The sequence below is a fragment of the Macrobrachium nipponense genome, chromosome 4 (assembly GCF_015104395.2).
Source record: "Macrobrachium nipponense isolate FS-2020 chromosome 4, ASM1510439v2, whole genome shotgun sequence".
Lineage (NCBI taxonomy): Eukaryota > Metazoa > Arthropoda > Malacostraca > Decapoda > Palaemonidae > Macrobrachium > Macrobrachium nipponense.
In genome coordinates this window covers 140,648,265-140,661,555 of record NC_061100.1, presented here as the reverse complement: position 1 = coordinate 140,661,555, position 13,291 = coordinate 140,648,265, and the positions used below count along the sequence as shown (strand labels likewise).

The following is a 13,291-nucleotide window of genomic DNA, read 5'->3' as shown; positions in this document are numbered from 1 at the left end:
ACTACCCTGATTTATCTGGAAAATTTGCCACGGCTCCTGATACAAAGAATCAAGACTATTATGATTTATGATTACAGTATTCATGCAATCGCCACATTCTCCTGTTAGTGACATGGGATGATGATTTGTCTGCAGCAGACCTGCCGCTTCCCCTACACACACTTACAAATATATATATATATATATATATATATATATATATATATATATATATATATATATATGTGTGTGTGTGTGTGTGTGTGTGTGTGTGTGTAGTTATATATGTATATGTATATGTATGTATATATATATATATATATATATATATATATATATATATATATATATATATATATATATATATATGTATGTGTGCTTTCTAGGAGGGTATTAGTGTTGTCTCAAAACAGAATGGTCTATAGACGGTACTTACCAACATCGATTTGCCACTCCTCAACACAACTACTATACAAGTCTCACCTGAAATGGAAATTAGAAGGAATTACTATAAAAGTCTTTCGCTTCAATTTAAAATCTATATACTAGCAAAAGGGCCATTCAAGTTTCAATCAATTTTACTACAATTAAGTTGAAGGGGTCAACATACGCGACTTCTGATCACTGAAAGCGTCAATCACAATTTGAAAACAGAATTAAGGGCTTCAATCCGAAATATGAATTCTAGGTATGAAAAGCGCCTATCCGAGTTTAAATCGAATTATTCAAGGTGTCCTTTCCATATCAAGTGACACTGATAAAGTTCTAAACTGAACTCGGAAGGAATGTCGACAGACGTGTTCATAGATGAGCTGGATTATGTTGGGCGAATCCACAGCTCAAGCAAGAAATCAAATTCCACGATATGAATAACAAAATAGTTTAATAAATCAAGAAATGCAGTCACGTACGAACCACGTCGAGAGTGAACTTCTATCACCAGAAATACACATCTTTCACACCTCAATGGAATGGCCAACACCATACCAACCACGCCACTGAGGCGCTTACTGTGCCGCTTACATTGATCAAAGGATACTTTAATGAAAGAAATGGGACAGGCGGAGAAAAGCGAACATCTCCACGAAATAAAACCCAAAATCTTTTGTTTTAATTTAAAACCAAAATTGAATGAGGCACATGAAACGTCACGCCGCTGAGATGGTACACATTTTGAGCACTCATATCTACGGCTTTTTCCTTTCTCTCTGCAGGCATCCTAGCTCCGACTCAAAATACGGTAATTAACTGCTTGGGTCAACGGAGACGTAACTGATTTTTTATCGCAGGACCCCACCTCATTCCATCCTTGTATGTCCGCTTCGGAAATCGAACGTTGAACATTCAGTCTGTGAGCAGCGAAGCTAAATCGAGAGAGAATGCATGAGAGATTTTCTATAATTTACTCAATGAGCTAAGGTTCCACAACACCGGGAAACCTTTGTAAAATCGGTCATTTGAACGGGGTACTGAAAGATGCAACGTCAGATCGAATTTTAAACTGATTAATTGTAATTAAAACGATACACTATATCAAGTTGCAACTTAGAGAGAGAAGGAGAGAGATTGTTGCCGATTCCTCTATAGCTTCATGCCATCACGCCCTTTCTCCTGAACCGGTCAGTAACAAATGAAGACTGAAACACCTGCTTAGTCCTGCTATAGCTAGTTCACATAAGGTAGATTCTTGGGTGAGCCCTATACCTGCAAGACGTTTATTTGGCGGCCGCTGATTGGCTAGAAGCTGCCTACCTCCTGGTACCAGCCAATCAGCGGCCGCCATACAAACGTCTCGTAAGCATAGGGCTCATCCAAGAATCTACCTTAAGTGAACCAGCTATAGTGATCAAGTTTCCACTGGCATGAACGATGCATATTGATGAGTTATTGACCTTTCAATTTTTGTAAGGAAATAAAACAATGAAAGCATTCAGTACAGTTAGCTTTAGTTAAACACCGGAAGAAATGTAACCTTGCTTAGTGAAATCGTTCTGCTGGGTCCCACAAGTCACTTTCAAATGGTAAATGATAACCTTAATGAAGATTGGCTATCCCGAAATCAGCCATCTATACTGTCCTTTAGATACAAGGTAAACTACTGAATATGAAACACCAACATTTCGTTAATTATAAGATTACTAAAAATACGACAAAAGCATTCCAGGCACATACAAGAGATGAAGTACACAACTATTGCAACCCTTATAACTGATCAGTGCTCAATTTTTCATGCTCAGTTCTACTTCTGTGGTACTTTAAGACAGGTCAGCGTCTTACAAACTAGTTGACTTCGAATTCTGAATGCATACACCAGACCTTTAATTAAGATCCATAGTGGAATATTCATTAACATGACTTACGTTCATATAAAAATATGAATATGGTTCCAATAATTGCCATGTGACAACTCTCTCTCTCTCTCTCGTCTCTCTCTTCTTCTCTCTCCTCTCTCCTGGCTCTCTCCTCTCTCTCTCTTCTCTCTCCTCTCTTTCTTAAAGGAGATGTGACAACATTCAGGGCCACATTCGATAAAACACTGGGCGCAAGATGTCAATATTCAGCTGGCACAGACCTCCACTCATGCTAGAACCAAAGAGCCTCTTAAGATTCTGTGGTGCAAGTTATCGAAGTCTCTTCATCTTCGTTTCAAGAGGGACAGGTTGGGCGTATTCTAAACTACTTAAGAGAAAAGACTTCATACACAACACACATATATATATGTGTATGCATATGTCATATTATATATATTTATATATATGTATACATATATACATACACAGTTTAATCATACGCCTGTTTTTCTCCCTAAGAATGGGTGGTACCCAATAAGTTAGCTTTCGGTTTTCAGTAAGTATTCCAAACACATTTTCATCAAAATATCTTTTAAGTTTTCTGGACAATATAATGGACGGATTTTACTCTGAATCATTTCAAAATAATACCTCCAAACATTTTTGGAACTTCATTGGTCTTATCCGAATACAATCAAATTTAAAAATAAGGATGTTGCATACCAGTAATTACTTGAGTGACGGACACTGATAAAGGATCACGATTTGACGATTCAAATAAAGTGGGGGCATATCATCCAATTATGCCACTAAATTTAACTTAATTGGTATATTATTAATGATCGTTCAATTCTACAAACTAATTTGTCTTCGAAGCAAAAAAATGTTCAAAAATGACAAGCACGAGTCATTTCACAATCGCTCGATCATAAATTTGCATAATTACATTCATTCACTCTGTGTTTTGCATAGTGAATAAACATTACTCGAAAAACATAACCATTCGCTAGATATGACAAGCTGGAAGGATGAGACTCTTTGGGAACGATATTTAGTCAGACTAATAGTTTGAATCATTGTCCTTCCAGATAATCCTGGTATACTACCTACTAGGTTTCGCCAAACAGCTTTATTAATTGCTTATCTTTGATAAAATGCAATGTACGCTGGTTTGATTGACGAGAAGAGAAATACTCTCCAACACACAAACGACTAACGAAATTTGGATTACCTGGTGTTATTCCAGCATATATACAACTGTGGAGCACAACCCCACATGGAGTTGGCACTGGTGCCAGATAAAAGAGCCAGATATTTTGACCTTTGGCACCTGCTTAACATTAACAGTTATACGCCAAAAGGCAGACAAGAAAAGGGAGGTAGCTGCCAAGTATGGAAGAGTGCTCATTAAGTACAGATTCTTCGTTCAACTTTAATTATGCAACGGACTAAAACTGGGTATGACCAAAATTTTATTATGACAACTGTCATAAAACTATGAATACGTTAACAATGATTAAAAATTTATCCTGATAAAGAAGAAGTTGCACACGTTCATAAGTTCATAAAAACAGTTAACATTTTATAAGAGAGAGAGAGAGAGAGAGAGAGAGAGAGAGAGAGACCTTCACACAGGTATACACTTTGTTTACTCACCTGAAGCCAAAGTTTGCGACGCTCTATCCTTTCTCGAGACATAGTGTTCGATTGCGAGATGAGTGTGAGGTGTCAGCGTGAGGTGGTGTGTGTGAGGAGGGAATGAGCACATGATATTACTCCCAGAGATCAACCTCACAGCTTTTGGCCTTCACAACACCACCTACACTAGAATGAAATGCACGTGCAGAAATGTGTCCCTGGGATACAACACTTCTTTTTTGTTTTAGCGTCCTGCCACTCACAGTGATCCTCTCACTTTCTTAAGGAATATGTGTTCTTAGTTAATCTCACAACACCTGAGGCGAAAACACACATAACGAAACATTCGGAGGCGAAAGCTTTCCACTCATTTTCATTTCTGGGCATCTCACACATTTATGGTAACTGAGCCGCGAAGAATACACAACAAAAGAAAGTGAATACAAGGTTATAATTAGGGCGGTAAGATGTACACGAAAAATATCGTACATGTTAGAAAGAAACAATTTTGACGCACACGAAACAAAATTACTATTCTAATATACTGATAAATCGAATTAAGCAATGCTAACATATCAATGAGGTCCCTCAGTACTCATGAACAGTATATATATATATATATATATATATATATATATATATATATATATATATATATATATATATATATATATATGTGTGTGTGTGTGTGTGTGTGTGTGTGTACGTGTTTGCGCGCGCGTGCGTGTGCTTCTTGATATATGGAACGGCAAGATAGGTTTTATTATAATTCTCGTTCTAAACCTTCAGTAAATCACTAACTGTAAAGCGTTTTATTTTCCTTTCATGCTTCCCTAAACCCAGACGCGGGCCCTGAAAAACAAAGCCGCTGCGGCGAACGCTTCACCAAAACCCACGATATCTGTGAAGCGCTCGGAGGAAATGAATCGATGTGTGACGCCTGACATTACTAACGAAGTTAAAACTCATTTCCGCATGGGCATCATTGCGTTATGCTCTTTAACGCTTTGTTGTCAAGGTAACTTGCGAGAGAGAGAGAGAGAGAGAGAGAGAGAGAGATGAGAGAGAGTATTAAGAGGATGCTTTGGTCTTCATTTCTTCAAATTCAGTATGATCTTTAAATTCATATTGAGAAGACTCCCTTAAAGCAAAATATTATTATTATTATTATTATTATTATTATTATTATTATTATTATTATTATTATTATTCTATTCGACTGGGTGGTTTTTATAGTGTAGGGTTCCGGGTTGCATCCTGCCTCCTTAGGAGTCGATCGCCTTTCTTATTATGTGTCCAGTTTCCAGAAACACACTCTACTGCATGAGTCCTGGAACATCTCATTTTTCCAGGTTCCTTTTCAGGGATCTTGGGATAGTGCCGAGCATCCCTTTAAGATTATGGGTACAATTTCCACTGGGATATCCCATAGCCTTCTTATTTCTGTTTTCAGGTCTTAATACTTATCCATTTTTTTTCTCTTTTCTTTCTCACCTACTCTATTCTGTTTGGGGGTGGCCGTTTTTACACTCATTTCAGATACTGACCAATCTTCTTCTGTATTATTATTATTATTATTATTATTATTATTCAGAGAAAGAACCCTATTCATATGGAACAAGCTCACAGGGGACACGGACTTGAAATTTTAAGCTTCCACAGAATGTGGTTTTCTTTCAAAAGTAGTAACAGATAGCAATCAGAAATACAGAAAGAAGAGATCAGTTACTATAAAAGAACAAATTAATAGATAAGTAAACAAAAATGTGAGTATATTATTAAAATACAAGGCATGCTGAAAAATCTCGTTTGCCAGGCCAACGACTATATTACTCGTATGCACTAGAAATAACAGCTGATCAAGAACACTGCCCTGTTGAACTTCACACTTGATAGGTCTTGGAACGCTACAGGTCCCACCTACAGCAGCTCGATGCTGCCTACATGTAAGGAAATCTTGAAGCAATCCTAATAAGCGATTTACTCAATCGAAAGCAGCGTTAAAATCTGTTTGAATTACTCATCACTCGATACCCTTATCAAGGGCAAGTCAAATATAAAGGAGCATCGCAGGTACCTAAGTGCTTCCTATAGTATGCATATATTGACTATCAGTTAACAATCCTTTAGAGCAGGGGTTCTCAAACTTTTTAACTCCTCGACCCCCTTATGACGTTTCAAATTTTCCATCGATCCATTAGCCTAGCATTTAATAATTCAAAAGACAAATAAACAATGTTAGAATCAATTTGAGGAAAATTAGTTTAGTACTTGACATTCAGTATGATAAAAAAAAGTAACACCTAGTAAGAAAATATGTTTGGAACTTTAGATGTACGAGTAGATTTAACTAAATTCTCCGACACGTTAGTTATTCATCGACGCCATTTTGATCCTCTGACTATTCATAGACCCCTTGGATGATCCTATTGACCCCTGGAGGTCGATATCGACCACTTTGAGAACCCCCGCTTTAAAGTCTATCACAGATGAGACTAAGTCATTCCCTCAAGATTCCTCTTTCAAGAATTACTGTAATTTCTTTCACCAAAAAATGGTGTCATTTTCATGTGAACGAATTCGTCTCCATGTGTTGAATTTGGTCTGTTTGTCATGGTAAGCTTTTCTACACGTATCGTCAAACTATGGCTGGTCATTTGTCCTGAAATTGATGACATTTCAGGGGACATACCTTACTAAAATAGCCATCAGCATTTTATTTAACTTTTTCTTTGGCTTTGGATTTGATATAGTATCTCAATTATTAAGTGCCTGACATGCTTCAGTGATGCGATCCAAATTGGCCCTAGATTTCAGTCAGACCATTTTTCCAATGGTGGCACAGGGAATAATGATTGACAGATATGTCCATCTCAATGGCACACTGATCTGAAGTGTCTTGATACTCACTCGCAGACCTCGGATTTTACGATAGCTGGATTTTGAGTTTTCTTACCATATATATCTTTGAAATTCGTGTGATCTATTTTAGCAATTTCACTAATAATACCGAACGTCTGTATTTTAATAGAAAAGAAAGCTTTTCTAAAACATCTACGTGAAATAATAGAAACCTATAACTGACTTTATGTCTCCATGAATATATAAAGAAACACCTCAGTTAAAAACGATCAACTATAAAGTATTCTCGGAATAAGTGACATTCTGGGATCACACTTAATTTTATATTTAACCCTTGACTTAGTTATACGAGGACTGAAAGGACTCTATTCAAAAGGACCTGGGGTTTTCATACAGACACGATAAAAAGTCACAAAGGTTGCTACCAAGCAAGCACATAGACTACAACACATACAGACACACACATATACAACCATATACAAACACACACACACATTACACACACGCATACACACACACATACACACACACACACACACACACAAAAATATATATATATATATTTATATATATATATATATATATATATATATACAAATTATTGAGTTATTATGCATATGCTCAATGTACGGGTACAACAACAAAATAAATTAAAAATACCAAATAAATTCGCATAGTCTTCATGCTAATTAGGAATGTTAATTTCTAAGTTTTTATCAATACCATATTTTCTCAAGTATTTTACTAAGCCTCTCTCTCTCTCTCTCTCTCTCTCTCTCTCTCTCTCTCTCTCTCTCTCTCTCTCTCTCTCTGTATATTCAATTGTAGCGTGGTTTACGGGTATCCGCATTATGAATAACAGTCAAATTCTAATCTTTTCTTTGCCTTATAAACTATGATCTATCAAAGGGCATTTAACGCTATCGTATATAGAAATAAAGAAACACATTGCCATTAAAAAAAATCTATATGACATTACGTAATAACCCACAAAACTCCATCCGTCCGCGAATCAAAATAGCGTAACAGTCTCACAACTGTTTCTTACGATGACAACGCAACGACGATAACTCTTCATTCTAGGAATGAGAAAGAAATGCCGAGACACGATTCGCTCAGTGGAATACATCCTCGAAGGTCTGTATTTATTCATTAAATCTCTCCTCAGGTTCCTCCAATAATGAAAATCCTTAGATTTTGTCGGAAAGACCATCTATCTCCATTAAAATCAACGAAGACGCTACTGGGAAGATGGTAGAAACGGCTCTCTCCGTCCCTCCCTCTCTCTCTCTCTCTTCGTGTGCATCTGCACGAGCCCTAGTAGCCAAACTAACGTCAGAAGAGATCCCCAAGAGAGCTGCCAAATCCACTGTTTGCAACCGAAGCGATCATTATCAGCAGCTGTCATGACCACAGCTAAATCTCATCCGTGAAATGCTTTAATATTACTGTCAGTACATTATAATCTTTTAATGTACCTTGAAGACAGAGATACTCAACCTGTGTAGCCCTTTCCAGTTACTGTAATACTGATTCCTTCTGCCATCTTAAAAAGTGGTTTCAAATTCGTCTCTTTTAACCTTGGTATCGCAGTTGTCACAAAAAATAAAAAATGAATAAAAACCTTTATTGCACTTATGCCTTTTTTTACTATCAACTGCATAAAGCACATTTCACAGAGCTGAACTTCTTAACAATAAGCATTACTCTTGATATAAGTGTGGGTGAAAATACATTCAACATTAAAATAAAACAGGCAGTTTCCACAGCAACGAACACTGATGCTTTACGATAAATTCTAATACAGATTGGCACAAATGAGAAACAAGTAAATAATGCGCCAAAGTTTCTTCGGGGCGAGTTTTCTGTACAGCGAAAATAGATCTATCTTTCGGTCGTCTCGGTATAATGTTGTATGAGCCTCGGCCCAAAAACTTTCAGCCACGGCCCAGTGGTGGCCTACCCTAAAGCGTTGCCAGACCCAAGATCATGGCTAACTTTAACCTTGAATAAGATAAAAACTACTGAGGGCAGAGGGCTATAATTTGCTATGTTCAATGATTAGATGATGGATGACCAACATACCAATTTGCAGCCCTCTAGCCTCAGTAGTTTGAAGATCTGAGGGCGGACAGAAAAAGCCACCGCAAAAGTTTTAATTTACAGAAAACTAAAAGTAGGCGCTCATTTTTAAGCCCAAAATAATTTTCCTGTCTTCATCGAGTGTTCTTTTACTTTTCTGAGTACTGGAGAATGACAAAAGAAAACCCAGCAGAAGAACTGACGATAACACAAACTAAGTGGCCGCTATGGTTAAGATAAGCACAAGGACAGATGGGCAATAAAGAGGAAAACATGTCACAACCACACACCCCCCCCCCCCCACCCCACCCCCAATGAAAATGTAACGAAATTTTACGTAGATATGTCATAAAAGCATAAAATCAAATCATCGATAACTAAGACAATTCAATAATTGAAAAAACTCATAACGGAGATGATACGATATAGTCAACACCCCGAGCGAATCAAAAAGTAAACAAAGGGGACGCCTGAGATTATAAAGAAATGAAAGATAAATAAGAAAATTTCAACGAATACTCTCGATAATCCAGTAAGGGAAATACCTCTTTCCTTCCTGCTGTTCGGAAGGCGAAATGGCCCTCAGACGTGAAAATATAGTGAAAGTGGTTATCTGATCCGGTGTGATGTAAGACTGCATTAAACTGATTACTCTCTCGATCATGACTTCACTACGATAAAGCAGTGAAGAATGACGTGAAGGCAATCTGTTATAAACAAAACCAAAATTGTCAATGACGCATCACCATTATTATTAAGACAAAGGCAATCAACCTGTTCACATTGGTTCGCTTCACACCCCCCCCCCCCCCCCCCCCCCCCCCCCCAATTGCAGAGACTACACCAAACGATGAGAATCCAAGACATTATGACGGTTTCCAAAGTTTAGCAATTGAGGGGAGGAGGGGGAAGAGGAGGAGGAGGAGGAGGAGAGGCCAAAAGAATGATAATTTTATCTCGTTAAATTAAAATAATAAGCATGGAGAGAACAACTGCAGAGGTTGAGAAACTGCGGCAACAGAATAAGCATGAGAAGAGAGAGAGAGAGAGAGAGAGAGAGAGAGAGAGAGAGAGAGAGAGACCTCTGAGGGGAGCCGAGAGGTTGCAAGCGGCACTCAAGGTTCGTATTATCTCGTTGGAGTTTAACGAGGCTAAATGAGTCCATCTGATAGGGACCGGTAACCCCAGCTCCCTGAACACCCCCTTCAGACCCTCATAGCTCCCAAGAGGGGAACGTGAGGCCAATTATACTCTCTAATTACACCTCTAAACTGTCCGCACAGTAGAGGTATTGTTGGCCAAGCAATGGCCGTAAGACTCTCCTCTTCAAAACATCCAGAGACTGATATACGCGCACATAAACAAACACTACAAACGGGACGTCTTGTCAAGAAAACAGAATTAGGCAGGAGTCGAAGGGCGACGATCCTGGTAAGTCAGATGAAAAACCGTAACAACAGAAACAACAACAACAATAACAGAAACAAAAAGCGAGGCATAAAATAAAATAAAAACCTAAGATACACTTCGCACTCTAATTGGGAGGAATAACTTTTAATTACTTAACTGGAGAAAACTATATTACCGCCAGACATTAAAAAGTTTCCCAGATGAAGCAAAACGGAAATAACTTCGCCGTTCGGCGAGGAAGGTAATTTCAGTAATAGAAGTTTTAATGAAGAACTTTAATTGCTAAAGAAATAAAGGGAATTTTTGTGGGAGCGATTCCCTGCACACACACACACTTTGTGTATACATACATACATACATACACACACACACACACACACACACACACACACACATATATATATATATATATATTATATATATATATATATATATATATATAATAGTATATAAATATATATATATTAGATATTAAAGGACATTTGTAGTTCGATATATGTATATATATATATATATATATATATATATAGATATATATATATATTACTACTTTCAAGATACGTCTGTTCTATCTTGTTCACAAATCCAATAAATCTTGTTCCCTTAGAAAATCAAACAATGCTGTTAATTATTAGCTAACTTTAATCAGATACTTTAGAAGTTTCGACAGAGTAAAACTATGACTTGTTGTACAGTTTAATCCACTTCCTCTTCCGTTCTTGGACATGAAAACAGGACATAAAAAGAGAAAGAAAACCTATGATTACGATCGAAAGATACAAAGACTATCACGCGAACTAGAAAAAGCATTACAATGGCTTCCAGCATCACGTTAAATTCGTAGCAGAGTCGTGAGTGAATTTCTGACAGAAGGAACCTTGCTTTTCAACGTGACTGCGGTTGTTAATGGATAACATTTAACTCATTACCACCCAGATATCAATAATTAATTTCTGAACTAACAAAAAAAATCAGTAGTAAAATGTATGTATTACATGTACACCAAATATGAACTACATAAGGATGGTATTCATAGGACAGCATCATATTACTCGTCTGACCATAACTTTATCCGTGGTGTTCTAGTTCCTCGATGGACGAGTGGTTTAAGTGCTCACTTACCGATACGGTAGTCGCGAGTCCGAGTCCTAACTATGTCAACCTGGAATCAGGGGAATTTGTTTCTGGCGATTAGAAATTCATGTTTCGATATTACGTGGTCCGGATCCCACAACAAGCTGTAGGTCCCGTTGCTAATAACCAATTGGTTCCTAGTCACGTAAAAATATCTAATCGTTCCGGTCAGCCCTAGGAGAGCTGTTAATCAAGTCAGTGGTCTGGTTAAACTAAGATAAATTTAACACTTATTCATGTTGTTAATTTTTTATGCCTTGCTTACGAATATGAATTATTAATAGATTCACAGAGAACCTTAGATGAATAAGTAATGCGACAGATCCACATTACAGTTGCATATGCAACACTCATAAAAAATGCAAAGAATTCAAATGTCTAAGATTTCCAGATACTCTTTTATGTTATTTATTGAATTTACCAACACAAATGAGCTGAAAGCTCTCTTAAGATGACTAATTTCGTCCTTGTGCGAAAAATGGATTTTATCCAATTTTTTCTTTATGCGGAACAAATGTAATACGCTATATAAAGGAAACGATTCCCTTACTGTGAGAGAAAAGCAATTCCTATTAAAAGAATAAACCAACTTCTTTAAATCGTGTTAAAGGAACGGAATGGAAGGAAACTGTCGTGATAAAAATGTCTTCATAGAACAATTCAGAATAGATTGCACGATGTCAGTTTTCTAGCTACGGAATATGAGAATTATCATTAAAACGAATACGTTACCAAATTCCAATGAAATACTCAGACCCGAATCAGATTGAAATTACTGATATTTGAGGATTCTCTTCTGCTTTTTGTGGAAAAATATTAGGTTCGGGGAAGTAAAATCACAGTGATATAAACCTCTCTCTCTCTCTCTCTCTCTCTCTCTCTCTCTCTCTCTCTCTCTCTCTCTCTCTCTCTCTCTCTCTCTCTCTCTCTCTCTCTGTGGTATTTAGTTGTGGCCAGACACAAGATTACCCGAGACTGAGGAGGATCAGCAGCGTCAATGTGAATTAGAATTGAAGGTCAATAGCTATTGCGGATCCATCCTCTTAGGGCATAAACAACACCCAAACACACAAACACGTGAGAGAGAGAGAGAGAGAGAGAGAGAGAGAGAGATAGATAACGTCGCAAATCCGATAAAATGCACTGAAACAAGAGAATCATATTCTGACAAACCCATATGGATGCATATAATTAACATAAGACACGGAAACCTGGAGGGAAGACAATAGTGACCTCCAACTCTTACATATATTTCAATGACGCAAAGATAGATATCAATCGTCCAAAAGACCTTATGTATTTTAACTTTCCATACGAATATAAAAGACGGAGCACATGATGTTAGAGATTATAAATAAACCTCAACAAAATATTCTCATACTTTCTGCATGCCAGCTGGAAATAAAAAGGAAAAAAAATATTGTTGGTGTTTATTTAATCAGACCCAAAGGCCTTCATTTTTAGGAAAGGTAAAGTTTATGAGTATGGCAGTAACAGCGGCGAAAAGATTTCCATAAATTAAACGAAAAAATAAAGCACAGAGAAATAAACGCGCACGCACACGCACGCACGCACACACACACAAACATATTGAACATTATTATTTATTTCTTTAAATTTGTTTGTTTGTATTGTGTTTTTACGTTGCATGGAACCAGTGGTTATTCAGCAACGGGACCAACGGCTTGACGTGACTTCCGAACCACGTCGAGAGTGAACTTCTATCACCAGAAATACACATCTCTCACTCCTCAATGGAATGGCCGAGAATCGAACCCGCGACCACCGAGGTGGGACGCAAACACCATACCAATCACGCCACCGAGGAGCTTATATTTTAAAGAGGCCTACTCTTTAAAATTGTCATCTCCCAGTGCTCTGCCAGACTTCTCAGG

General features: G+C 37.4%; 1 protein-coding gene across 7 annotated transcripts in view; it reads right to left on the bottom strand.

Moving 5' to 3' along the window:
- Positions 1-13,291, bottom strand: part of LOC135211236 (FERM domain-containing protein 4A-like) — a 770,148-nt gene that overhangs the window by 326,020 nt on the left and 430,837 nt on the right. The window contains exon 2 of one of the 7 annotated variants that reach the window (XM_064244498.1): positions 3,927-4,313. The exons of 4 other annotated variants lie outside the window; for them this stretch is intronic. In XM_064244498.1, coding sequence (XP_064100568.1) covers positions 3,927-3,968 — 42 coding nt within the window. In that variant the 5' untranslated portion in view covers positions 3,969-4,313. Of the gene's footprint in view, positions 1-415; positions 437-3,926; positions 4,314-13,291 lie in introns of those variants that run through there. 2 more of the 7 variants (XM_064244499.1, XM_064244503.1) reach the window with 2 other exon arrangements.